The sequence below is a fragment of the Eptatretus burgeri genome, chromosome 1, assembly GCF_056783735.1.
Source record: "Eptatretus burgeri isolate ZD-2024b chromosome 1, Ebu_testis_v1, whole genome shotgun sequence".
Classification (NCBI taxonomy): Eukaryota; Metazoa; Chordata; class Myxini; order Myxiniformes; family Myxinidae; genus Eptatretus; species Eptatretus burgeri.
Genome location: NC_140961.1, coordinates 54,141,215 through 54,168,890, shown reverse-complemented (window position 1 = coordinate 54,168,890; position 27,676 = coordinate 54,141,215). Strand labels below are relative to the sequence as shown.

Below are 27,676 nucleotides of genomic sequence, written 5' to 3'. Positions count from 1 at the left end.
AACAGGAAGCACAACCCCGGTGAATTTTCCATCGATTTATGTGGAGCCAGTCATGTCACGTTCACAATTGGTCGGAATGGAAACGCAACGTCACATCTGCTTTCTGCAGTCAATTGTAAACGCAGAAACACTAAAGATGCTCCAAAATAAAAAGAAATTGGTCTTCACGACACTATGCAACTAAAAAAAAAAAAAACAACCCAGCAAGACGACGACGATTTGTTCCAGAGGCCGGCGATAACTCACCGACTCTTCACAAACGACACCGTGGGATCTTTTTGGTCGCCAAACTAATGCCGCTCGGAACAACCGGCTTAATGACCGTGCGAGGGACGGCGCACCTTGTGATGCAATGCCCTGGAATCCTGGAACCTAGGCTTGGTGAGTCACAAATGACAACTTGCTAAAAGAGCAAATCTGCATGCCGGTCTTCCTTTAACACGTCCATCGGTAATTGGCCTTTCATTCTAATTGTGAGATGCACCAAATATTAAATATTTAATATGCTAACCACAAACAAAGTATTTTGGAAAAGATACTGTCAACCATGTCAACTCGAGGGCATGATTGCCTTACTCAATTATTTTCCTTCCATTGCCTCCCTCTTTCAAAGAAACCCATATAAATACAATGACAAAAGAGTAGTATAGTTCTAGATCCATGACTAGATCTATGTACATTCTGTGAAGAAACAATGAACTATATGGACAGAATTTACAAACAGTAAAATACACACCGTTGGTGGTTGGACAAATGGGATGGGCTGCACAACGCCATTTGACAGCCAATGAGCATATTCATTGTTGGAAGAGCCAGAATGTGCACATAAATAGACTCCTGCACAAATGAAAGACATCAATAACACCAGAAACATTCAGAGGGCAAAAAGTTCATCAGCGAAGATAATTTTTTTTTTTCCATCTCACCTGTGAAGACACCAATGAGGATAAGTATTACAAGGATGTATTTTGGACTTCTGAACGGATTCCTACAAAACAAATGAAAGCAACTATCTTCAATAAACACACAAGTATCAAGCTAGCTGATACAGAAAGCGATCAATTAGAAATAAATTACTTCGCAGCAGCATTGCTGACCTGAACAGAACATACATGTTGACGAGGGAGAGTAGCGTGACGAAGCGGTACCATCCGGTTCCCATGAACCAAAAAGCTGAGGAAACGCTCCCACCTGTCGGGAGGCCTGTGTTAACAGGATCATTCATGCTCACATGCATCCCCAAAAGGATGAGAAACGACCTCAATTCAAGTGAGGATGGGACAATCCACATTTATAATTCTGTCGGGGGGGCTCGAACCCTGTACCTTGAATTACAATGCTTCGATTTGGAGAGACACAATCAGCAAATTTAATGGCCTAATCACAGCAAAGATAATGTACCTTCACACACACACACACACACACACACACACACACACACACACACACACACACACTCACACACACACACACACACACACACACACACACACACACACACACACACACACACACACACACTTTTCTTTTATTCATCAATCAATCAACCCAACTTAAGAATCACTTGAACCATACCAAACAAAAGAATCACTTGAACAAATGAATTAAAATAACGAGCAATTAAACTAACGATTAAACTAACAATTAATTAGACAAACAATAAATTTGCCAACCAGCCAACTCAGCAATTAGCCAAACCCCTGTGCACAGGTCGAACAGATTGCCAGAGCGAATGTAACAATCTGCTCTGTCTATCTTTGGTCACTCCTGCTTATATACTTTTTTTGGCGCATCACTCTTTGAGCAAGACCCTTTTTGCGGTAAGTGGCTGGACCTGCTCTTGCACAGGGCATGCTTCATGGATTAGCCGATAAGAGTGTGGATCAACAGGGTCCTTGTTCATGGAACTTTCAGAAGACATCTGCATCAGCAATCACCATATCCTTTATTTCAACGCTCCAGAGGAGAGAGAGAAGATGCATGGGGGATGGTGAAAGGGGAGATGATTTCCCCCACCACCCCTTTCCTGGGTCATCAGGGCTTTCCACGCCACAGCCGTGCTGTGCAGTGTTTCTACTCGGCCCGTCTCTCCAAATACAATTCATGGTTATGTTTTAAATCATATAAAAAGGAAAACCCCACATCAGAACATTAACAAAAATTCAACTATATGCAAGCAACAAACAAAGCTTCATAAAAAGGAAAATATTATAAGCAAGATAGATATATTTAATATATTTATAATATATATAATATAATATAATAGATATATTTAATATATAGATAAAAAACAATAAAAGAAAGCTGAAATCCCTATTCCAGCCCCCACAATACAAAGCATCTGTAATTCAAACTCGTTGCATGATTACATTTTATTACTTCCACCACCTAAGGAGGATGGGAGTTATGTTTTCATCCAACTGTTTGTCTGTCTGTGAGCAGGATATCAAAAAGTTATGGACGGATTGGGACAAAATTTGGACGGGTCGAGTGTGTGACAAGGACGAATTGATTCAATATTGGTGACGATCTGGATACTAGAATTTTTTAGTGATTGTTAACCATTGAGAGTTCGGGCTAAAATGATATACAACATGATATCTCAAAAACTTGTGGACGGATTTGGACGAAACTTGGACAGGTTGAGTATGTGACAATGACGAATCGATTTGATTTTGGTGAAGATCCGAATGTGGATATGAGAATTATTTAATTTATGAAGCGATTCTTCACCATTGAGAGATTGAGCCAAAAACGATAAATAGCATGCTATTTCAAAAAGCTGTGGACAAATTATGACAAAACGAGGTGGATGGATTGATTAGGTGACAAGAATAAGCCGATTCGATTTTGGTTCAGGTCCGGATCCGGATCCAGCCTATCAGTGGGATACAAAACGTAAACTGTTCAGCCTAACGGAGGTATGCACTCCACCGAGTGGCGGTCTCGTTTTTGGTGATGCAAAGTGATGAGTATTAATGAAACCATTTATACGAAAAATCAATGTAAAAGCACAAGCAACTAAGCTATCATCTGTATTTTTCTCGATAGTTGACATGCGGCAAAATAATTAAAGCTTTCAGATTTGCTAGTGGAAGATGTGGATAGAGCAGGTTGCTCCACTTGTGAGAAAAACTTCCCCGCACATGTGCACTATTAGGATATCCCAGTTCTGCCGCTTGTCAAATTCATGGTTGTTCCTTTTTGTTGCAATTTACGTGTCAAACTGTCTTGTAAAAAGTGTCGAAATGTGATGTCGTTAAATCCTTGGAAAAAAAAAAATACTCAAGGGGGAATACTGTTCACGAGTTAATAAAAGTCATACATGTGAAAAGGCGGTGGATATTGTTTGAATGTCTGAAACGAGCGAACTTCATGACAACACCAACCTCTCGAGCTATGATGTTCAGAGCATTTCACCCCAAACTGCGACAAGGGTAACATGATCATTAAAATGGGTTTTAATTTAAAGATATGTCAAGAATTAGGTCTGTGACAACACAGCTACCCAGCATTCTTTCCCAATACAATACAAATTACTGGGAGTGAAGATGAGCATCATCCACACCAAAGTAATTGAAAAGTGATGCAATACCCATTCTAAAAGAAACGTTCCAATAGTACGTAATTAATAGACGTAGTGACGGTCCAATAATATGCACTTGCGATCCAACTCAGTCGAAACGGTACGCAATTAGCATACATACCCACATGGGTCAATCGAGGCTTCACCTCGAGGAGCGTTCACAGTCCGTGTTTTTTGGTTTTAGATACTCATGTCTGTGTCAACGGATGTTAAGTGCTCGTTGCAAGGGCATCTTTTCAGAGTTGTGCCCAAAAGATCATTTATTTATTACACTATGCCTGTTTACTCTTATTTATATCAATATAAATAATCTTTACATCATATGAGTACATTGTTGAGAATTTTCCAGATATACAGTGGCCTGCAAAAGTATTCCCATCCCCCACCCCCCAAGTTTTCACATTTTGATGCCACCTGAGCTTATTATATGTTTTTAAATCAAACTTAATATATGGAGTCTTCACAAACTACTCCAAAGTGAGAAAGCTAAAAAAACAGATGAAATGTGAATAAGATAAATCAATAAAGAAAATCAGATGATTGGAAATGGCTGTACAACAACAACAACAACAGTGAGGTGCTCCTGGGAGCAGGCCGCCGCGACGGTGCTCCCGGGAGCAGGCCGCCGCGACGGTGCTCCCGGGAGCAGGCCGCCGCGACGGTGCTCCCGGGAGCAGGCCGCCGCGACGGTGCTCCCGGGAGCAGGCCGCCGCGACGGTGCTCCCGGGAGCAGGCCGCCGCGACGGTGCTCCCGGGAGCAGGCCGCCGCGACGGTGCAGCAATAGAGATTGGTAGAAATGAGGTATGGGAGAGAGTTTGGTGGGTGATGAGACTATTAAATATGTAGATTCTTCATTCTGCAGGAAGGTTCGTAGACATAGAATTCTGTGCAATTTTGAAGGAGCAGGAGTTAGGGACATTGAAGGAAGGGTAAACGATATTGTATCAGGTCATGGCAGAAAGAAGTTGGTTGTGGTACACCGAGGTGCAAATTATGGAGGGAAAGTTTCCTCAGAGGTTTTGAAAAATAGATGCAGGATATTGGGTAAGCGGCTGAAAACAAACGGTTGCGAGGTCATGTTCTCTGGGATTATCCCAAGATTAGGAGACGATATATAAATTATGAGCAGTCATTGATGTCAATCAACGGCTGGAAGAATGGTGCAGGGAGGAAGGTTTTACTTTTAAGAAGCAGTGGGAATTAATTCAGGGACAAAGGGAGTGTTTCCAGAATGATGGCCGTATGTTAAATAGAAAGGGGCAGCAAGGTTTCCAGTGGGAATTGAGGAAGGAATTCAGGCTTTTTTTTCCGGTCAGTGGAGGGTGGAGAAGGTATTAAGGAAGGAACAGATGATGTGATTGTGATGAGTAAGGCCAGGCAGGAAAATAGAATTTCAGGAAGGGAAAAGTTTAACATATTCTATACGAATGCCAGAAGTTTAAATAATAAGATGGAAGAGCTTGAAGCCAAACTAGATAGCGAGGAGTCCGATATAGTTGCAGTGAGTGAGACATGGTTTCAGGAGGAGAGTCACTGGAGGACAGGATTAGAAGGCTACAAGGTGTATTGGTGGGATAAGAAGAGAATAGGAGGAGTAGCAATCTGGGGAAAAGACAGCATTGCATCAAGAGAAAGGGGTGACATAAAGGAGGGAATTAATGTCGAGTATTCTGTATGGGGAGAGATTAGAGATTGTAAAAACAGTAAGATACTGGTAGAATGCTTTTATAAGGCTCTGGGCGGGAAGGAAGAGGAGGAAGGAGTACATGAAGAATTCAAAAGGGCATGTGGTAAGGGAAGAGTATTGATTATGGGGGATTTTAACTTCCTCGGAATAGATTGGGTCCAGGAACAGAGAAAGGGCAGAGTGGATGAGGATTTCCTGGCATGCTTTTTAACCCAGTTTGTAGATAAGCCCACGAGGAGGGGTGCAGTGTTAGACCTTTTAAGTAACGGTCACAATATTGTGGAGGAGGTGGAGGTTTAGGAGCATTTAGGAGCAAGTGACCATAACTTTGTGTCTGCAAAGGTTCTGTTTAAGAGTTAGACTTCAGGATAGTAGAGGAAGGCTATTGGATTTCAGGAAGGCAAACCTTGAGGGATTGATGAGAGAGTTGGGTGATGGAGATTGGGCGAAGCTAACAAGAGGACGATCAGCATCAGAAAAATGGGAAACTTTCAAGGAGCAAATATGTGGAGTGCAGTGCACATTCATTCCAATGAGGTGTAAAACTAGAAGCAGAAAGAAGCAATTGTGGTTGAGTAGTGAGATAAGGAATTCTATAAAGGAGAAGCAGAAGGCATTTATTTGGTATAAAATAACACGACAGGAGTTAGATTTATATCACCATCAGAGTAAACAGAGGTCAGGTCAGGTATGGGAGCATGCGTCAGAGCAAGTTGCTGCATCCACTTTCCGTCGGTACCCCAGGGGCATCCATCTGGCCATCCCCCAGGCAGATGCTTGGCCCATTCCCATCTCCTTGAGATGTTGATAAACGTGCTGTGAGCACGAGGCAGGTGGTCAGCCCATTGGCCTCCTCCACTTGCGAGGCTCCCTTGCTGAGAGAATCTGATGAGCAGGATCAGCATCCGGAAAACGAGCCATATGTCCATACAGCTGCAACTGATGTTTACGGACTATGCAGGTAACAAATCTCATTTAAGTCTCTCAGCAACAGCTCGTTGGACACAAAGTCTGACCAGCGACAACCAAGGATTCTCCAAAGAGACCTGGTACAAAAGGAATTAAGTCTCCGTCTCAGATCCCTCGTCAGAGTCCAAGTCTCACATCCATAGAGCAAGACTGGAAGCACCAACAACCTGAAGACTCGGACTTTCATCCACCTGCAGGGGTACTGACAGCGCCACACCCATGATACAGTGACTCCATGACTCCCCAGGCACGACCCAGATGTCTATTGACCTCTGGCTCACGGCCAGCAGAGACATGAATATCACTGCCAAGGTAAATTCATCTCTCCATGACCTCAACACCCTCACCACAAACGGGTAAACAAGATAGCAGTATCCACGATGTCATTGAAAGCCTGGATATTAGTTTTGACCAAGAAAACTTCTTGGGTTGCTTTATGCAGCTGCTTCGGCGAGAGGGGTCAATTGTATGTGTATATATATATATATATATATATATATATATATATATATATATATATATATATATATATATATATATATATATATACCAGCTGAAGTACCCGGTAATACCTGGGAAATTTGCCCCATTTTCCTCACACTAGTTAGACTGAGGCATTAGTTGTATGGAGAAAATTAGGAAGGCTTCTTTTATTCCTGAGATTTATGGAAGGAAGGCTTTATGCTCCCGTAATCCTCAGAGAGGTCATAGTTGAAGGCAGCCTTGAGCCACTCAATGTTTCTAGCAGCAGTGGCAACTGTCCTTGTGTCCTGCTAAAACCCAGACCTGGAAAGCTGGAACATGAGTTTTGTGCTTCTCTCGCCCGTCGGTGTGACGCTCTGTTTGTAGTTAGGCGACTCTGACTCTCTCTCTGACTCTCTCTCTCTGACTCTCTGTCTGACTCTGACTCTCTCTCTGACTCTCTGTCTGACTCTCTCTCTCTCTCTCTCTCTCTCTCTCTCTGACTCTCTGTCTGACTCTCTCTCTCTCTCTCTCTGCAGCCGACTCTGCTTGCCTGGCTCGTTCATGAGCAGATCTATCAGCAGTTAACTGTTGCCGTGCGCGTGCAGTTCGAGAATTCAAATAACAGGAGGAGAATGTGTACGTTTAAAAAGTCAACGAATACGAACATTTTGTATTTCAAAAAACCCTAGCGTTTTTAACCATGAAGCCTTTTGTTACGATTAATACGCCAGCGCACTATTCGAAAGCCTTTTTCTTTAATGGAATTTATATATATATATATATATATATATATATATATATATATATATATATATATATATATATATATATATATATATATATATATATATATATATATCTTCTTCTTCTTTCGGCTGCTCCCGTTAGGGGTCGCTACAGCGGATCATCCGTATGATCCGCATAGTGATTTGGCACATGTTTTACGCCGGATGCCCTTCCTGACGCAACCCTGGTCACCTCTTGCAACACAGGGATATGGTACACCTATTTTAACCGGGGTACACACCGGCCCAGTACACTGGTACTCACTTCACCGACCTCGGAAGGATGACAGGCTGAGTCAACCCCCTGGTGTATTAATTCAGTGGCCTAACGGGGCTTGAACTCAGGACCTTTTGGATCCCAAGCCGCTGCCCAAACCACTGCGCCAACACCAGGTATATATATATATACCAGGTATATATATATACTCCCTAACGGGAGCAGCCGAAAGAAGAAGAAGATATATATATATATATATATATATATATATATATATATATATATATATATATATATATATATATATATATATATATATATATATATATATATATATATATAAATTTCACTTTTATGGAAAGCCACTCAGCGCATCCTGGAGCTGAATGTTAGGTCTATATGTGTGTAAAGTTTCATCAAGATCGGTTCACTGGTCTAGGAGCTTATTGGTTACAAACAGACAGACAGAAGGACTGCCATATATATATATATATATATATATATATATATATATATATATATATATATATATATATATATATATATATATATATATATATATATATATATATATATATATATATATATATATATATATATATATATATATATATATATATATATATATATATATATATATTGTTGTGGGATGGGGGTCGGTGGCGAGAACGACCACGAAGTGGGGAAAGCTTGCATCGTCTCCCACCAAACTCCCCAGAATTGTAGGCCGTCGCTCGGATAACTCCGCGAGCCAGCGGGTCGTTTAACCGACCATGGTCGCCCATATTCAACCATGTAGCATAGGGTCTATTTGTCTATAACCCATTTACCTAATTAACTACGCAATTTTTGACTACCGGGAAACCACGCCCTCGGCACGTCTTGCTCGAACTGGGTCACTCTACTGACTGTGGTAGAGTTCCAACTACAGACTACCAACTCTGGTTCGGGTGTAGCCGAGCGGAAACTGCCAAAGCCGTGCCAGCTACAATTGTGCGATTACAGGGGATAAAACCCCGCCTAAACTCAGATCTGAACCATGCTGGACCAATTCAAGAAAGGACGGAAACGAACTGGGGACATTTCTTAAGTTTTGTTGACAGTAAAAGACAAAAGGCAAGACTTAACACGAATATGCAAGCAATGAATATTTACAATGATCCAAAAACACTTACTCAGTTCTACTTACAAGACGGGCCCACACGCAGACACACACACAAATTAAAATAAACCCAGAGTTCTTTATTGGACCCTCGCAGCCGAGGAGAGAGACAAGCTGGGGGTCAGAGTTCGGATGGGTACCTGGACGTCGGAGAAAGGAGGTACTCCGTGCTGCGGCACCCGACAATGGTCGCTGGTTTGGTCCCCAGTCGCACTTGTGGGACTCGAGGTTCATGGCGGAGTTCGGGTGGTGAATGGCCGGGGTCCACGGAGGGAGGTCAGGGTCGCTCTTTCCTTCCTTGTAGAGGGCTAGGAGAGACATGTTCGCTGCCTCGACGACCTTCTGCTCAACCCTTGTGACAGCAAAAACCCAACAAAACTCTGAGAGTGCTCGGGAATTTATGGACCTCCCTCAGCGGGGAGGGGCCTTGGTGAAGACACCTCGCTGTCCACCTTTGATTGGACAGGGTCCTACGGCATACCTTTCCGGGGCGGGGTTTCGGGCTTGTTTGGAGAAAGCCGACCCTCCCTCCGCACGTGTTTGAGAAAGGTTGAGGTGGTGAAACTGCTTCGAACATCCTCGGGAATCCATCTCAGGCAAAGGTGTGCTATGGTCTGCGAACCGAGGGCTGCAAGCGCGATTGTACCGTGGATGGTAATGGGTCGAGGGGTCATGCAGATGGAATGGTTGTTAGATGTAATAACCCAACTAAAAGAAATCGCAACGTACGCCGTTGATTCTCCCACTCGACAAAAGGAAGGGGGGGGAGATCTGACTACACACATACGTAACGACATAACTGACTTTTGGGACATCTGTATGTTGAATGCAAATGGTTTCCAGATTCGTAACTATATATATATATATATATATATATATATATATATATATATATATATATATATATATATATATATATATATATATATATATATATATATATATATATCTATATCTATATCTATACACACACACACACACACACACACACTATAAAATGAGTGTCTGTGTGTGTGCCTGCGTGTGCGTGTCTGCGTGTGTGTGCGTGTGTGTGTGTGTGTGTGTGTGTGTGCGTGTCTGCGTGTCTGTCTCCTCCATAACTCCAAAACCATAAGACCTCGCAGCCTGAAACTTTGCCTGCATACAAAGAAAAGTCCAAGAAAGTGTAAGAGTGAAAATTGAGTGTTTGGTTTAATTAAAACACCCCTTTTGAAGAGAATTTACAGCCTTATTTAATTATATCCTTCATCAGGCAATACTCAGCCACAATACTCTCTGGATCTTAAGGCGTTTCCTGGATAACCTCGATGGGGTCTGAAGCTGCCATGTTTTTTGGCCTACTCAATCATGCCATGGCTTTGAACAAGCTGCAGTGATTTCTTAACGATGAAGTTGTTTTCACTTTCCTCACTCATGTTATCGAATGCCTGTTCATCATAGTTACGAATCGCTGGGTGCATTGCAATGCATATAAACATCTAGAGATGTCAGCGTTCGTGTTTTGACATTTTGGGCGTCTCCAGGAGGTGTATGTTTAAAGTGTTGCTAATCGCGTGCCAAACTACCCGTTTAACAACCATTTTGTTGGAGTGCTGGCTTAAGTGCTTAAGCCACTTGGTAAGCGCTCTCCAAGCTGCTTGGTTGTTCATTTCAGTAAAAGTATCTGTGCTCTCCAGAGAACATCGATTGGACAGACGAACGTTTCCGCCTCTGTTGGGTCCTGCGGTGCCACGCGGTTGGTGTTTCAGGATGTGTCTAATCTGCTGAAAATGTAAAATTTTATTTTTACAGGATATCGCTTTGTTTAACCTTCTGTGCGATTGAATGTGATCCTCACTTTGACATCGATACATTTATAAAAACAATAAGGTCCATCTGACCACGTGTTTGCTGTGATCAAGTTGTGAAGGCAGAGAGCAGAGATCGACATTTTGTGTTCTTTGCCTTGGTGTATTTTTCAATTGAATTTTGCTAATTTCCCACTTGAATTCCTCTTTCAAAGAACTCTGTTTGAAGGTAAATCTTTGTGTTTGTCGTTTTTATGTATTTTATGCATGTGTACATATATACACTGTATTACCACAATGGAAGGGTGTGTACGTGTAAATTGTTGCTGTTGCCTGCTTTCTCCACATGTGGGTGGGTTTCAGGAGGTGAAACAGAGACCTGCTAGGTCTCAAAGTGTGTGTGTGTGTGTGTGTGTGTGTGTGTGTGTGTGTGTGTGTGTGTGTGTGTGTGTGTGTGTGTGTGTGTGTGTGTGTGTGTGTGTGTGTGTGTGTGTGTGTGTGTGTGTGTGTGTTTGATTGATTGGTATCTACATATGTGGATTTCAAAATGTGGAATTGAGTCCTCCAAGGATGGGCTCAAGTATCCACCTTCATTTTGGTAAAGGGTCACTATTCATGGACCAAGCTGTGAAGTTTTCTGTTTTCAAAGTTTTGTGCCGAGGGCTCTCTTCAGGGTCGTTACTGAGCCCAGGACGGCTTCCAACTGTAGGTCGTTTGTCATGATATTCCCAGGGATGGTTTTTAATATCCCTGTGAGGTTCTTCTTCATCACTGGCACAACTTTGGCATTTTTCAGCTTCCAGGATCTTTTCATCTCATGCTTGAGGTCTTGGTATTTGGTCATTTTCTTGATTTCTGCATCATTGGTCAAAAATCACTTGTATTATCGTGAGCGGTACTTCAATGTTTTCAGTGATTGCTTTTGATTTTTTTTTTTAAATGATTTCTGTGATTACCATAACGGAAGTGTGTGTGTGTGTGTGTGTGTGTGTGTGTGTGTGTGTGTGTGTGTGTGTGTGTGTGTGTGTGTGTGTGTGTGTGTGTGTGTGTGTGTGTGTGTGTGTCTCCTGCATAACTCCAAAACTATAAAAGCTAACAGCCTGAAACTTTGCATACATACTAAGAGAATTCCAAGGAAGTGCATGAGTGAAAATTGGGTGTTTGGGTTGATTTAAACACCCCTTCTGAAGATAATCAACAGCCTTATTTTATGTTATCCTTAATCACCTCACTGTCCCTCGCTGGGGTCTTAATTCACCATTTTTTTGGCCTGCTCAAGAATGCCTTGACTTGGACTTGGAACAGGCCGCAACAGGTTCTTAACTATAAAGTTTTTTGGTTTTTATCTCCCACTTTCCTCATTCATACACATATTTTCACATTACTTATCTTCATACCTATGAATTTCTGGATACATCACAATGCTTATAAAGGCCCGGAGATGCCAGTGTTTATGGCTTTATTTCATTTCCGCACATGATAACCTCGAGAACATCTTAACGTGAGCCAAATTTCAAAAGTTAAACTGTGGAATTGACTTTAGCAGCAGTTCCGACTGCTAAAAAAAAAAAAAAAAAAAACAACAGACAAACAAACAAAAACAAGCTCAAATGAGCCAAGATCCTCGTCCTCTTAATAACGACGTCATAAAAACGAATATGACGTCATTGTGATGCATCAGGTTTGCGATAAATTATCTGTGCTTATGCCCGGCTTGATTCCCGCAAACAAAATTCAAACAGCTTGCCAAGTTTCGGAGATAATGGTATAGGCGATTTCCATTAGCGGCGATATTATGACGTCAACTTTTTTTCTCGGAAGAATTTCCAAAATCAGAGATGGTTACTGCCTGCGCGTGGGCTTTCTGCATATACATGGCAGGTTTCACGAAGATCTGGTGAAAACTCTGGGTTGTGAAGCAAAAAATGTCAAAAAATAGGAATGACGTCATAATAATTGATATGACGTCATAGTGATGTATCATATGTGCGGTAATTCATCTCTGCGAATGCCCTGTTCGATTCCCGCAAACAGAATTCAAAAAGTTGCCTAGTTTCGGAGATAATTTTTAGGCGATTTCCATTCGTGGAGATATTTTGAGGTCATAATTTTTTTTTCTCGGAGGAATTTTCAAAATCGGAGATGGTTACTGTCTGCGCAGAGTATTTTTACATATATATATGACAAGTTTCAGGAAGTTTCGATGAAAACTGTATGCTGTGTAACAAAAAAGTCCACAAGAAGAAGATGAAGAACAACGTGAGTAAAACTTAGAGATCCTCCACGAGGATCTAAAAACAGTGTTCATTTGTCCAATTGGGACATTGTTTGACATTCCGGGAGTCTCCGAGAGGTGTTTCATATGACCGTTACCAGATTTTGTCACAGGTTGTGATCACATTGTGGTCATTCTTGTTCTTTAACCAAACTTAGCTTGGTCACAAGTAAACAACACTGCATTATGCCAACCTGATGAACTCAAAGACAAAACCGGTTAGTGGCTCTGCTTTCATTTACTTGTAACCATTTAATCTCAGTCTAAGACCTGAGTTGCCTCACGGATGCCATCCTAGTTTGGAGTTTTCAGTGGTTTACATATGTAAATTACATCAGCGTTATGTTGTATTTGGTTTAATTTATTGGGCCTGAGTGCACCCCCACCTCCTAACTTGTGCTCAGCAAGGCAGGGACATTGTAATTATGGGGGAGACGACACTTGTCATGAACAGGTCGTGCAGCATTTGCTGTTATGTAACTCAATCTGTGCCTTGCTGCCTCACCAAGTTAGGGGGTTCAATATATACACTTTCACAACAACTGCCAGTCACATAAAGTTTCATGACCAACAAATCTATTTTTTAAAATCTGTATACAACAGCTTATTGCATAACCAAGTCATAGATACCCCTAGTGTTTTACCAACAGCAAAAATAACTAGTGAAACCACCATGCATCACAAGGCGTGTTATTATGCCAGCACTGCAGCTACTTATATCGCTTTGAATAAAATTTAGCAAATTGACCCCACAAGTAAACTTTTCATTGCCTTTGTCTTCCCTGATCAGCATCTCTTGACCACATGATTAAAGCTCACTCTCAATGCTCTCATCTTCAAAGCTCAGAGATCCTCATTTGGCATGCTCTTGAAAAACCTGTCACCACTTTAAAGTTTATATCAATAAATCTACTAGTACTAGCTCTTCCATAAGCCTCGACTGTATACAAAAAAAAAATAAAATAAAAAAGACTCTTGAATAAAACTGCATCGAAAAAAATTAGTACCAAGATACTTAAATGAATAGTCAAACGTGGCATTTCATGACATGCCCTTTACACAAGCACATCGTTCCAAATCGTTGCATGCATCTAGCATTTTAAGAGTAATGGCATGAAATGTTTTGATAAGTTGTGGAAGCTAAGAAATGGAAGGAACAGGCAGGTGTGATAAAAAGCAGTTCAGAGGTCACTCACCAATAGATTGTAAAATGTTTAAGGGAAGACGGCATAACCAGCCACAGAACGAGCACACTTTCTTGAAAACACCTGCACAATCCCAATGAGTGACAAAAAAAGAAAAAAACTTTCAACAAATTTAACATAAAGAATCCAATCTTTAAATATATATATATATATATATATATATATATATATATATATATATATATATATATATATATATATATATATATATATATTTTCAATCTTTAAAAAATATATATATATATATTTCCAATCTTTAAATATATATATATATATATATATATATATATATATATACATACATATATACATATACATATAGTCGTGGTGCTGGCGGTAAATGTGGTAAGTCCTTTCTTTAAAGGTTCTGGGTCTCACTATCTGCCATGACCTTTCCTGGGAAAGCCACATTTCCAACCTGGCCTCCAAAGCCAGTCGCCAACTGGGAATCCTCCATCATGCAAAGTCCTTCCTCAGCCCACCTGAGCTCCTGACCACACACAAAGCTTTTGTCCGCAACCTGATGGAGTACTTCTCTCCCCTCTGGGCTGGTGCTTCTGCCTCTCACCTTTCGTGGCTTCACGCAGTGGAAACAAAGGCATTTCGGAAAATTGGTATCTCCTACGATGAGGCTGAGTCTTTGGGCCTCTCACGCTCTCTCACCACAGGCAGGTCAGTAGTCTTTCTGTCTTCTACCGTCTCCTCTCCGGTCTCCACCCCCCCCTCATCCCCGCCCTGCTCTGATCTGTCTGCGATTTGTCCCCGCCATATTTCCGCAGGGCACTCAATGTCCGCCCACAACCCCCTTCTGGTAAAACTACGAAAATCATGAATCACTGCTCACCTTCACTCTTTCATTCCTCTTTTTTCCCCCACCTTTGGAATAAACTCCCTCTGTTCAATCCCATTCTTCCCTCCAAGCCTTCAAAAACAGCTGTTCACCACCACCTCTTATCGTCCCCCATCCAAATCCTTGACCTTTGTCGTCGTGGGACAAAAGCCAGGCAATCCATGAGCGGCACTCCACACCAAACCTCAGAGACACAGTGCAATGGCTTTGTGCGCCGATCGTCCTCACCGACCCAACCAAGAGCCAAAGGCCAGCATCTTCCTTCACCACATGAGCCAAATCGCCTCAACACGAATACAAGGATCGTGTCGTCGTCCTTGGCGTGTGCTCACCCTCCGCTCTCGCCTATCCAAAATCAGCAACCCCCTTCCTCTTTGATCGCGGCTCTCCAAAATGTGCTAGCCCTGAACTCTCGCCTCTGACTGACTCCCGAAATCAACTCTGCCTCATGCGTTCCTCACACTGACCTCGTGCGTGCATTCTGCCGATCTCTCGTCCTATTCAGTCTATGCTCCCCCATGCCTTCTTCCTCTTCAGGCATCATGCCGAACAATCCTCCGCCTCCGGGGCGTGGCTTGCTCGCACGAAACCCGGGGCTTCTGCCTGCTCGGCAAGCTTCTGACGTTATGCCCATCAATCATCCCTTGGGGGCATAACTTCGCCTGTTGTCACCCTTTGAAGGCGGGGCTTTCTGCCTGCTTGGCACGATTGCTTGTTTTAGGGAGCTTGTTTAAACGAGCTGATACTCGAGGTCTTTCGCCCTTTGGGTGGTATGAGGAATACATCAATGTAATATGAAAGCTAAATCTTCATTAGTTTTTGAAATGTCACATACACAAGCCAAGTTACCGAGATGGTTGCCATAGCAACAGAATTCAGCTAATCGCAGCCATGATCTAATCAGGTTGAGATAACGGTATGAGGAATAAATATCTGCAATATAAAAGCTAAATTGTCAACGATTTTTGAATTATATTGTACACAAATGTAAGTGGATGGATGATTGGCCAGTCGGTCAGACGGAACTCATTTTAATGTCCGCCGTCTCCGACCACAAAAAATTTTTTTTAAGAAAAACAAACTTTGTTTTGGGGACTTTTTCAGGATTATCATTAACTTCATAGTAATATTTTCTCTAATTGCTGGGAAAAAAATGACCAACAAAAACGACTGGTTTTTGGGTCATGGTGCAAGAACGATATGGTAACATTTAGTGGTCTAAGTGCTGACAAATAAGCCCCAGATTTTATTTTTGTGGTTTGGAAAAGTCTGGCATCCCAAGATTCATTAGCTATTTTTAAAGCTAAGAGGAAGAAAAAATAAAAATAAAAACTTTTCAATCAAAATATTTCAACAGCAGTAATTAGCGAAATATGTGTGGAGAGTAAAATGTTCTTCCACAAAACTAGACACCTGTACAGTAAAGTCTGATGGCACAGGTATGATTTCCCTGACTTAATTTCCTTGAACAATCATATGGTCCTCGTAAAAAGTCAAAACTGCTTGAAAATCATGAGCAACACAAATGATGATCAATGCACTACTTGTACATGATATGTATGCACACACACAATCACGCAAGACTCCAAAATAATTAAGATGTATATATACTGAACAAAAATATAAACGCACCAAGCGATTGTTACTATTTTACCTCAAACTCATTAATACTAAATCTTCACAACAATTTGGTTATAGAATCCATGACAATTGAGCATTAAATTTCAAAGAGTTCCTTGAGAATTCTGGCGACAGTCTTTGCGCTACAACAGCCGACACAACCGAGGTGTCACTGTCAGAGTTCACACAGTCAGTAGCGGGTGTTGGCCTCCCTCAAGCTTGGCCTCCCTCAAGCGGTTACGCACCGTCTGGGCTGAAATGCGCCTGTTATGCAGCCCGACAGTCTCATCGGCAGTCCTCGTGGCCGGTCGGAGTCGATCCCGGAGATGTTGCAGCCTCATGTGACGATCCTGACCGGCGGTGGTCACACGTGGTCGCCGGGCATGTGGGCGGTTCACGGTGCTTCAGTCTCTCTGAAGCGCGTTCTCAGGCGGCTAATGGTGGAGTGGTGGACATTGAAGTGTGCTGCAACGGCCCGTACTGACGTCCCAGCATTCAGCATGCCAATGGCACGCTCCCTCAAGATTTGTGACATCTGTGGCATGTTGACATTTGGCACCAGTCCACATTTTGGGGAGGCCTTTTATAGGGCAAGCTATAGGGAGTGTTTGTGTCCTGGTCACGCTCACTGACCATAACTCTGTCAAGCCCCATGGTGCTCATGGGAAGGATTACTCAACGTGTGAGTCCACACACTCAGAGTGGTCAATTTCAATGGGAACATCTGTCTTGAGCAAAACAAAGGAACCATTGCTCAAACATATCATCGGTTTGACCATTTTCCCATAATGGCAATCTTGACTTAGATATTTAGGTTGGTGCGTTTATATTTTTGTTCAGTATACAAATAAACACATATTTTCATACATGTATAGACATATTGTTGTGGGCCGGGTATCGGCGATGAGCATGACCGCGAGGTGGAGATGCAGAGTCGACTCCACCGAACACCCGGAATTTATAGGTCGTCACCCCGGATAACTCCGGAGCCGACGGGTCGCTTATCGGACCGAAGATCGCCAATAGGTCGACCACGTGGGGTAGGGTCGATTGCCAATTTCAATTTACCTAAATACCCACGTCGTTCAAACTACCGGGGAAATTCACCCTCGGCAGGATCTGCGCGATCCGGGCCGTTACGGAGCCGGATCAGAGCCATACCCCGAGCGGAGAGTACTAGAATCCTGCCGGGCGATTGCAGGATTACGGCAACAATGAGGCCTCCTAGTTCCCGTTCACAGCGCGGCAAACCAATGATACAAACACAGAAACGAACTGATACATTTAACAAATGTATTTATTTATAATAGGGGAAAGGGGGGAGCATGCAAGAAGCAGAGTTATCCAACTATAGAGATGCAAGTATGTACAGCAAAGAACACTTAGACAATTCCCACTGACAGACGGGCCCACTGACACACACACACACACACACACACACACACACACACACACACACACACACACACACACACACACACACACACACACACACACACACACACACACACACACACACACACACACACACACACACACACCCAGAAGGATATTGACCTGTCCACCTCGTGTGGTTCGGCTGACACGGGCGAACCAGGCCAGCGTCGAGATGCAATGATAGAATCCAGAGCTCCCTTCAACGCTCATCCCGGCAACCAAAACTCTCCTCTGTATCTCGAACTGTCCAGAAGGCAGGAGGTTTCTCTGCCACTTCTCCAAGTCTTTGAGTTGAATGTCAAAGCGAGGGCTGATAACTCCACACTCGTTCAACCTGGCCATCAGATTGACCACAACCTCACCTGCTCGATGGTCATCAACTATCTCAAAAACTCTCCAGTTCACCAACAAAGACGGCATGCAACCGACTTACGGTTCTTGTGGAGGAAGAATCTCTCTTCCCCGATCGTGCCGCAACCTTATTCACCCTTCTCCGGGGGGGGGGGGGGGGGACGCCTCCGCCCTCCCTCACTGGACGGTTTTGGTGCGCATAATCGCTCATCGCCCTGTCATTGGCCAAAACGAGCGGCAAGTCTGTCGATTGGCCCGGGGGCGTGGTGACGTCACGCGGACCGACTTTCTCACCGTCGCGGGGTCTGATTGGCTGAGCGGCGGCCACCTCACTCGTAGCATGCTGATTGGTCGAGGGCCGCCACAAGGCTCCTCCTTGAACTCCGCTCACCATGGCGTCGGCCAGAGCGAGGTGAAGGTGAGGGTGATGCTGGCGTTGTTGTCGTTGATATAAAAATAAAAGAAAACCCTGACTATCAAAGTAACTTCGCAGCACATGTACATTCAATTTCCCATTAAACAAGGGAAAGGGGAGCTATCTATCCACATTTACTTATCAAAATAACTGAGCTATAGGACCTGTATGTTGAGTGCTCATGGCTTCCAGATTCATAACAATATGACTAAAATAAATAAATAAATAAATAAAACTGGTGTGTCTTGGACTATTGGGACCATCTCATTTGCAAAGCATTTTGAATGTCCCTTATGTGTTTCTAAATAAGTTGGAAGACCAGTCGAAACAAAATATAGATCCTGTCATTAGTACATCTTCCTCTTCAAAATGCAATTATACCCTTCAATTTATTCCTTCTCTCAAGCACCAAATTCTTTTTTTTTTTTTCATATTCCTTCAAATAACTTTCGCATTAAAAATGTAAACAAGTATTTCGTACCTTTCCCTGTTCTATTGGAGTTCGAAAGATTGAGAGACCTGTGAGAGTTGGTGTTGAAACTTCTTGCAGAGGTGGTGGTGCCCAGCCCCTTGTCTGTGGCTGTGTTCGATAAGCCTGGTCCTTGGGTGTCTCCTGTTGGCAGTGGGTGAGGTTGATTCATGGCAATTTCAAATTATTATGTACAGGTATATGGAATATTATTATAAGTATATATATATATATATATATATATATATATATATATATATATATATATATATATATATATATATATATATATATATATGGCACCACGAGGAGGAGTGATGTAACGGACACATCGGCAATTTTGGAGTTAATGCCATAGAGCAGTATTTTAACCCTTACCCTATCATCCGAGCCTATCATCATCATATCATTAAAAAATGTCGCTTACATCACTTCTCGCGGGGCCTCATTTCTACAGATACATATACACACACACACACACAACACACACACACACAACACACACACACATGGTGGTGGGCTTGGGATCCTGGGATCCTGAGTTCAAATCCCCCTCAACTGTTGAATTAATACCAGGTGGGGTTGACTCAGCCTGTCATCCTTCCGAGGTCGGCAAAAGGAGTGCCAGCTTGCTGGAATCCTGTGTTGGAGTGGTGGCACATCCAGGATTGTACCCAATCGCCAAGGAGACTGCTGAGGAAACACCAACACTCTGCACAGAGTGTGGTTTCAATGGATGGATGGATAGAAACGTTTTTATGTATGTATATGTATATATATATATATATATATGTATATATATATATATATATATATATATATATATATATATATATATATATATATATATATATATATATATATATATATATATATATATATATATATATATATATATAGTTGCGGTGGATGGATACCGAGACACCAGCTTGTCACTCAGGGTGATTAATCCCCGGTTGTCCTCGGTAGAGCAGGACCTGGGGCCACCGCTCACAATTAACGTTATGGTACGGAGAGTTGTTTTTAAACCACGAATGCCACCCAGTCAGCCACGAGTTCCAGTGTCCGCAGTCTAATTATTCCGTTTAACTTGAGGTCACGTGGTTACCTGAGCGGGGAGCGCGCACTCAGCAAAGCACCAATATTACTGGTTCACGAGCGCCAGCCAGAGTGACCACTATATTCGTTATGTTGGGTAGTCGATCTAGTCTACCCTTATTATCAGTATTTCCGTCGATATGTTTGTCTCTCTGTCTGTAGGTATGTCTGTTCGGTCCAGTTCTCCGTTAATACAATGGCGATTTCAATGAAACTTGGTTGGTCGGTTCACACCATGACCTAGTTGTGTGCAAATGAGAACCGTTGCTATGGACACCACTGTTGCCTAGCAACGGGACTTTGAAAAATCATAAAAAATTTCTTTTTTTGAAAATCAAAAATCTGGCCACGAGCGACTGAGCAGTACATTCAGCCATATTGCAAAAAAAATTCCAGCCGGATCCTATGAAAACTGTCGGAGAAGATAGACTTTGAATGAACCCTGTTCGAAAACAATAAAAAAAAACGAAGTTCGTTATATCTCAGAGATTATGAGTCAAATATACATGAAACTGGTATGGTAGGTTCATGGTATGTCCAAGTTATGTGTTAGAAAGAACCGTTGCTCAGGACCCCTCCGTTGCCTCGCAACGGCCGAAAAACCTCTAAATGTGGGGGTATTTTAACGAATAAACAATCTGCAGCATTAACCCTTGAAGCTAGAATCATGAATTTTCTTGTGCTTAATCCTCAGGTCATTCCCCATCGAATGGGCCCATCGCGTCAGGTTCTATTGGGTAGGCGACTACCCATGTCCACCTACCGGCTTGTCTGTGTGTCTGTCTGTCTGTCCAGAGCATAACTCCGTGGACTTTGATCCGATCTTGATGAAACTTGGTTATGTGTTCGATATCAATGTCTAATTGTGTTTTCTTGGATGAGGGCGTGCTACGCCCATTGTGGGCGGAGCCACGGCCCAAAAATAGCCATTTTTAGGGGGTAGTCGGATTAAAAATCTATCTTCTCCTTGGGAATTGACTGAATGGAATGGGTTCTTCAGTATTTGAATAGTAAAATGAATTATCTAAAACATGTCGTTGTCCGATTTTTCATTTTCGTCCCAAGGTCAAGGTTACAAGGTCAAAAACTTAGAAAATTGCGAATTTTGACATAAAAATCATACGACCGCCCAAACTTTGAGAGCTAGGATGACAATATTTTTTATGCATAATCTTGAGGTCATTCCCCACCTCAAGTCTTGAAACCATTTTGCTCCATCTCGAACACCTTGCCCGTGGCGCCCCCTTCAAGTTTGTTTTTACACTGATTTCATCAACGTATGGATAATCCGAGGAGTGTGAAATGTATTTATTTATAATGCATAAATACGTTTTTATTTATGCCTATATGACGTTATATTGTTCCTGGAATGTTCCAGAGGAAGTTTTGCTCTAAAGGTCATAATCCTTGACCTTTGACCATTAAAGGCCACAAAGGTCAAATTTTCAAAGTTGTGGGAATCGAACCGGGTGTTCGACCTTCTTCGACGAACTAACTCCAATAAGCTAAAGCACGTATCCTGTTTCCTTATTTTAATGTCCACAACATTGTTTTATGACCTTTAAAGGTGAGGCAAAGGTCAAATTTTGAAAGTTGTTGAACGAAACCGGACTTTCGACATTTTGCAACCACATCATGTTGATCATTTTTATAACTTGGTCAAAAATTATCACATTGTCTCATCCTTGACTTCTGAAACAATCTACATCGTCAAATACCGCTCGTGAACCATTGTCGTCTTCAGACTTGTCCGATTAGATTTTAATTAGGGCGGCCGAGCGTTTTAACCGCTGGTGCGTGCCGACTATTTTTTGGTCAAATCTGTAGTAATTACCTCCCAGTCTATCTCGGTTCGAACAATGCTAGACCAAAGAAGGAAAGGACAAACACGGACAGGTTGGAAATCGACAAATAATTTATTAATAATAAAATAAATAAATAAAAAGAATTTTTTATTTGCTGAGGTAAATAAAGAATTTCAAAGGAAAAATCAATCAAAATGTCAGGAAAGAGACAAAGAGCAGAAGCTTAACAGGGGTTGACTTACAGCTAAACACAGACAAGGGTACCCAACGGATCATTCAGGGGGAGGGGAGGGGGAGGGGAGGGGGAGAAAATTGTCCCGCTCACCAGAAAGTCATCCGTGAAACAAAAACGTTCTGAAATGCGTGCGTGCGTGTCACGTCCGTCGCCACCACCCAGCTATGTCGTACAGCCTCTCGCGGGGCAGCCTTGAACGCCAGTCCACACGCTCACTTGCCGAAGCTCTGGGCAGGACAAACCGTCTCACTGTTGGCGCTGGCCAGACACCCACACACGCGCTTCTTTCTCCTCTTTTGCGCGCCTACACCCGCTTCTTGCTCGCTTCTCTCTCGTACCTCTTTTGTTCACGCTTTTTTATTATCTCAGAACGTATCTCTTTCTTCTTCAGAACGTATCGCTTTCGCTTTTTCCCCACTCTCAAAACGTATCTCCTCACAGAACGTCTCTCTCGCTTCAGAACGTCCCTCTTTCACCTTTTCCTCTCCGAACGTCTTTTTATATCTTCGGGCCGTCTCTACGGGGTACCGTCCACCCCAAGCTCACCCCACCCCACTGGGGCACGGTTACCATGACGACCCGTACGCTCTCAAAAAAGGCGGCCGTCGGAGCTCGCGAAAGAATGCTGCTGAGGAAAAACCAGGGTGGGCTTCAGAGCTCGCGAAAGAAATGTTGCTGAGGAAAAACAAGGGTGGCTTCAGAGCTCGCGAAAGAAATGTTGCTGAGGAAAAACGAGGGTGGCTTCAGAGCTCGTGAAAGAAATGTTGCTGAGGAAAAACAAGGGTGGCTTCAGAGCTCGTGAAAGAAATGTTGCTGAGGAAAAACAAGGGTGGCTTCAGAGCTCGTGAAAGAAATGTTGCTGAGGAAAAACGAGGGTGGCTTCAGAGCTCGTGAAAGAAATGTTGCTGAAGAAAAACGAGGGCGGGCTTCAGAGCTCGTGAAAGATTTATTGCTAAGGAAATATGAGGGCGGGCTTCAGAGCTCGTGAAAGAAATGTGTGTGAACGTGTCTGTCGTAAAGAAAAAAGCTTCCCATATGAGAGGGGATCTATCCTTTACCCTTCTCAACACATCACATTTAAGATCCCATTAGACATGGGGATGGGGCAAATCTGATCATGCATTTAAGGAAATAACTGTCTGAGGACCTGGATGTGTGGATGCATTCATCAGACCGGATTCTGAAATCCGTAACAACATATATATATATATATATATATATATATATATATATATATATATATATATATATATATATATATATATATATATATATATATATATATATATATATATATATATATATATAGCTGCAAAAGTAGGTATACAGTAATGAAAAACAAAACGTGCGCACAAAACGTATTTTATTGATTATACAAGCATATCAATAATAACATACCAATAATGGTAATCATGATTTTAATGAATTAAATGAATTCTAGTATTAAATGAATTCGAGCACCACTATTATAATACTGGTAATACTGGTATAATCCTGACTGTATACCTACTTTTGCAGCCCCCTGTATAATATATATATATATATATATATATATATATATATATATATATATATATATACATATACATATACATATATATATATATATATATATATATATATATATATATATATATATATATACATATACATATACATATACACATATACTGTACCATTCAAAAGTGTGGACGCATGTACTCATTCAAGGGTTTTTCTGTATTGTTACTATTTTCTACATTGATGAATAATAGTGAAGACATCAAAACTATGAAATAACACAAATGGAATTATGTCGTAACCAAAAAAGTGTTAAACAAATAAAAATATATTTTATATTTTCTATTCTTCAAAGTAGCCACCATTTGCCTTGATGACAGCTTTGCACACTCTTGGCATTCTCTCAACCAGCTTCATGAGGTAGTCACCTGGAATGCTTTTCCAACAGTCTTGAAGGAGTTCCACATATGCTGAGCACTTGTTGGCTGCCTTTCCTTCACTCTGCGGTCCAACTCATCCAAAACTATCTCAATTGGGTTTAGGTTGGGTGATTGTGGAGGCCAGGTCATCTGATGCAGCACTTTATCACTCTCCTTCTTAGTCAAATAGCCCTTAGACAGCCGAGAGGTGTGTGCTGGGTCATTGTCCTGTTGAAAAACAAATGATGGTCCCACTAAGCGCAAACCAGATGGGATGGCATATCTCTACAGAATGCTGTGGTAGCCATAATGATTAAGTGTGCCTTGAATTCTAAATAAATCACCGATAGTGTCACCAGCAAAGCACCCCCACATCATCACACCACCTCCTCCTTCTCCTCCTCCTCCTCCATGCTTCACTGTGTGAATCACACGTGCAGATATCATCCGTTCACCATCTCTGTGTCTCACAGACACAGCGGTTGGAACCAAAAATCTCAAATTTCGACTCATCAGACCAAGGGACAGATTTCCACCCGTCTAATGTCCATTGCTCATGTTTCTTGACCCAAGCAAGTCTCTTCTTCTTCTTCTTCTTCTTCCTTGTCTCCTTCAGTAGTGGTTTCTTTGCAGCAATTCGACTATGAAGGCCTGATTCACGCAGTCTCCTCAGAACAGTTGATGTTGAGATGTGTGTCATTTAAACTGTGAAGCATTTACTTGGGCAAACTGTGCAAACTGAGGTGCAGTTCATAGGCGATTTCTGAGGCTAGTAACTAATAAGCTTATCCTCTGCAGTAGAGGTAACTCTGGATCTTCCTTTCCTGTGGTGATCTTCATGAGAGCCAGTTTCATCATAGGGCTTGATGGTTTTTGCGACTGCACTTGTAGAAACTTTAAAAGTTCTTGAAATTTTCTGGATTGACTGACCTTCATATCTTAAAGTAATGATGGACTGTCGTTTCTCTTTGCTTAGTTGAGTTGTTCTTGCCATAATATGGACGACTGCAGTGCAGACAAAATAATGGTCTTTTACCAAATGGGACTATTTACTGTATCCCAACCCTACCTTGTCACAACACAACTGATTGGCTCAAACACATGAAGAAGGAAAGAAATTCCACAAATTAACTTTTAACAAGGCACACCTGTTAACGGAAAAGCATTCCAGGTGACTCCCTCATGAAGCTGGTTGAGAGAATGCCAAGAGTGTGCAAAGCTGTCATCAAGGCAAAGGGTGGCTACTTTGAAGAATCTAAAATATAAAATATATTTTGATTTGTTTTACACTTTTTTGGTTACTACATAATTCCAAATGTGTTATTTCATAGTTTTGATGTCTTCACTGTTATTCTACAATGTCGAAAATAGTAAAAATAAAAAAACATTGAATGAATAAGAATAGGTGTGTCCAAATTGTTGACTGAAACTGTATATACAGTATAAATATATATATATATATATATATATATATATATATATATATATATACATACACATATATATACATACATACATACAGTCATGCGCAACTTAACGACGGGCTTACGTTCTGAGAAATGCGTTGTTAAGCGATGTCGTCATTGTGCGAACATCATCAAGTGTACTTGCACAAACCTAGATGGTATAGCCTAAGACACACCTATGCTATATGGTAGAGCCTATTGCTCCAAGGCTACAAACCTGTACAGCATGTTACTGTACTGAATAATGTAGGCAATTATAACACAATGGTAAGTATTTGTGTATCTAAACATATCCAAACATAGAAAAGGTACAGTAAAAATATGGTATAACATTTTTTTAAATGGAACACCTGTATGGGGCCCTTACCATGAATGAAGATTTCAGGACTGGAAGTTGCTCTGGGTTGAGTCAGTGAGTGAGTGGTGAGTGAATGTGAAGGCCTTGGACATTACTGTACACTAATGTAGATTTTATAAACACTGAACACTTTGGGTACACTAAATTAATTTTAAAAAATTCCTTTCTTCTTGTAATAACTATAACCCTTAAACACAAGCACATTGTACAGCTGTCCAATTTTTATTTTTTTTATTTTTTACTTTTTAAACTTTTTTTTGAAAAACGAAGACAAACACACATTAGCCTCGGCCTATACAGGGTCAGGATCGTTCATCAATATCACTGTCTTCCACCTCCACATCTTGTCCCACATCCAAGATAGACGAAAGACGCGTTAGTTTTACCTTTGTGCTGCTAATGACGGTCATGTGTGTTAGCGGCTGCTTACAATCTCCTCTCGCATCGATTATAGAAAGGTGACTAAATAGCGTTTGGATTTTATAAATACGTAATCATTGCATCGATGTTATAATTTACAAATGAAGAAACGAGCATCTGTCAGTTGTGTGCTATATTTTTGGAACAGTGCGAATGTTTTAACAACATAAAAAGCTTTACTAAAAAATAATTTGTGTTTTAATTTCGACTGTAACGACGACGATTTATTCGCAGAATTCTTTAATTCAAAGGTAATTTACTTGCGAGAAGGTAAACGTGCAAAAAGACGGGTCAAATAGGGTGAAAATAGGCGTGTTTTAGGATGTGAGGTCAACATCGAGTTAGTTTGAACGATGATTTTCTCGAATCCCAATTTAGCGCAACCACACTTTTTACACGATGACATTTTATGGACCTCAACAATCGTGTTTTCACGGGGCCACACTGCAGTTGTTTATTATCATCAAGTATTATGTACTGTACATAATTGTATGTGCTATACTGTACTTTGATAAGACTGGCAGCGCTACGACATCACGAGGCGATAGGAATTTTTCAGCTCCATTATAATCTTATGGGACCACCGTCGTATATGCTGTCCGTCGTTGACCTAAACGTTGACCTAAACAAATCTTTTCATATATATATATATATATATATATATATATATATATATATATATATATATATATATATATATATATATATATATATATATATATATATATATATATATATATATATATATATATATATATATATATATATATATGACTGCAACTCTAACACACATCCATAAAGCTCATTCTAACCACTCACTCACTGATATTAATGTTTGGTGCCTTCCGGGTGACATACAAAGCTCATTTTTTTTTGTGTGCTGACAGCCATCGAAGTCTATACACCAGGGGGAGGGGGGGGATCACAGAACTATCAGAAAGCATCTGTAAATGAAAATATCCAAAAATAAGTGCGATCTTGTTATGCTGACTGCAGGTGAGCAACCCGAGACAATGGGAGGTCATACTGCAACTGCTGCAATTTATTATGTACCTTCAGAAGAAGCACGGTTCATTATTGCTTACAATGTGTAA

General features: G+C 41.5%; 1 protein-coding gene across 4 annotated transcripts in view; it reads right to left on the bottom strand.

The window, feature by feature from the left end:
* Positions 1 to 27,676, bottom strand: part of LOC147034509 (SUN domain-containing protein 1-like) — a 64,997-nt gene that overhangs the window by 15,224 nt on the left and 22,097 nt on the right. For 3 of the 4 annotated variants that reach the window (XM_085884456.1, XM_085884472.1, XM_085884482.1), the window contains 5 exons: positions 19,294 to 19,425; positions 14,131 to 14,202; positions 1,098 to 1,191; positions 927 to 988; positions 737 to 837 (listed from right to left, as the gene is read on the bottom strand). In XM_085884456.1, the coding sequence (XP_085740582.1) occupies positions 737 to 837; positions 927 to 988; positions 1,098 to 1,191; positions 14,131 to 14,202; positions 19,294 to 19,425 (461 nt within the window). The remainder of the gene's footprint in view (positions 1 to 736; positions 838 to 926; positions 989 to 1,097; positions 1,192 to 14,130; positions 14,203 to 19,293; positions 19,426 to 27,676) is intronic. The other variant, XM_085884463.1, reaches the window with a different exon arrangement.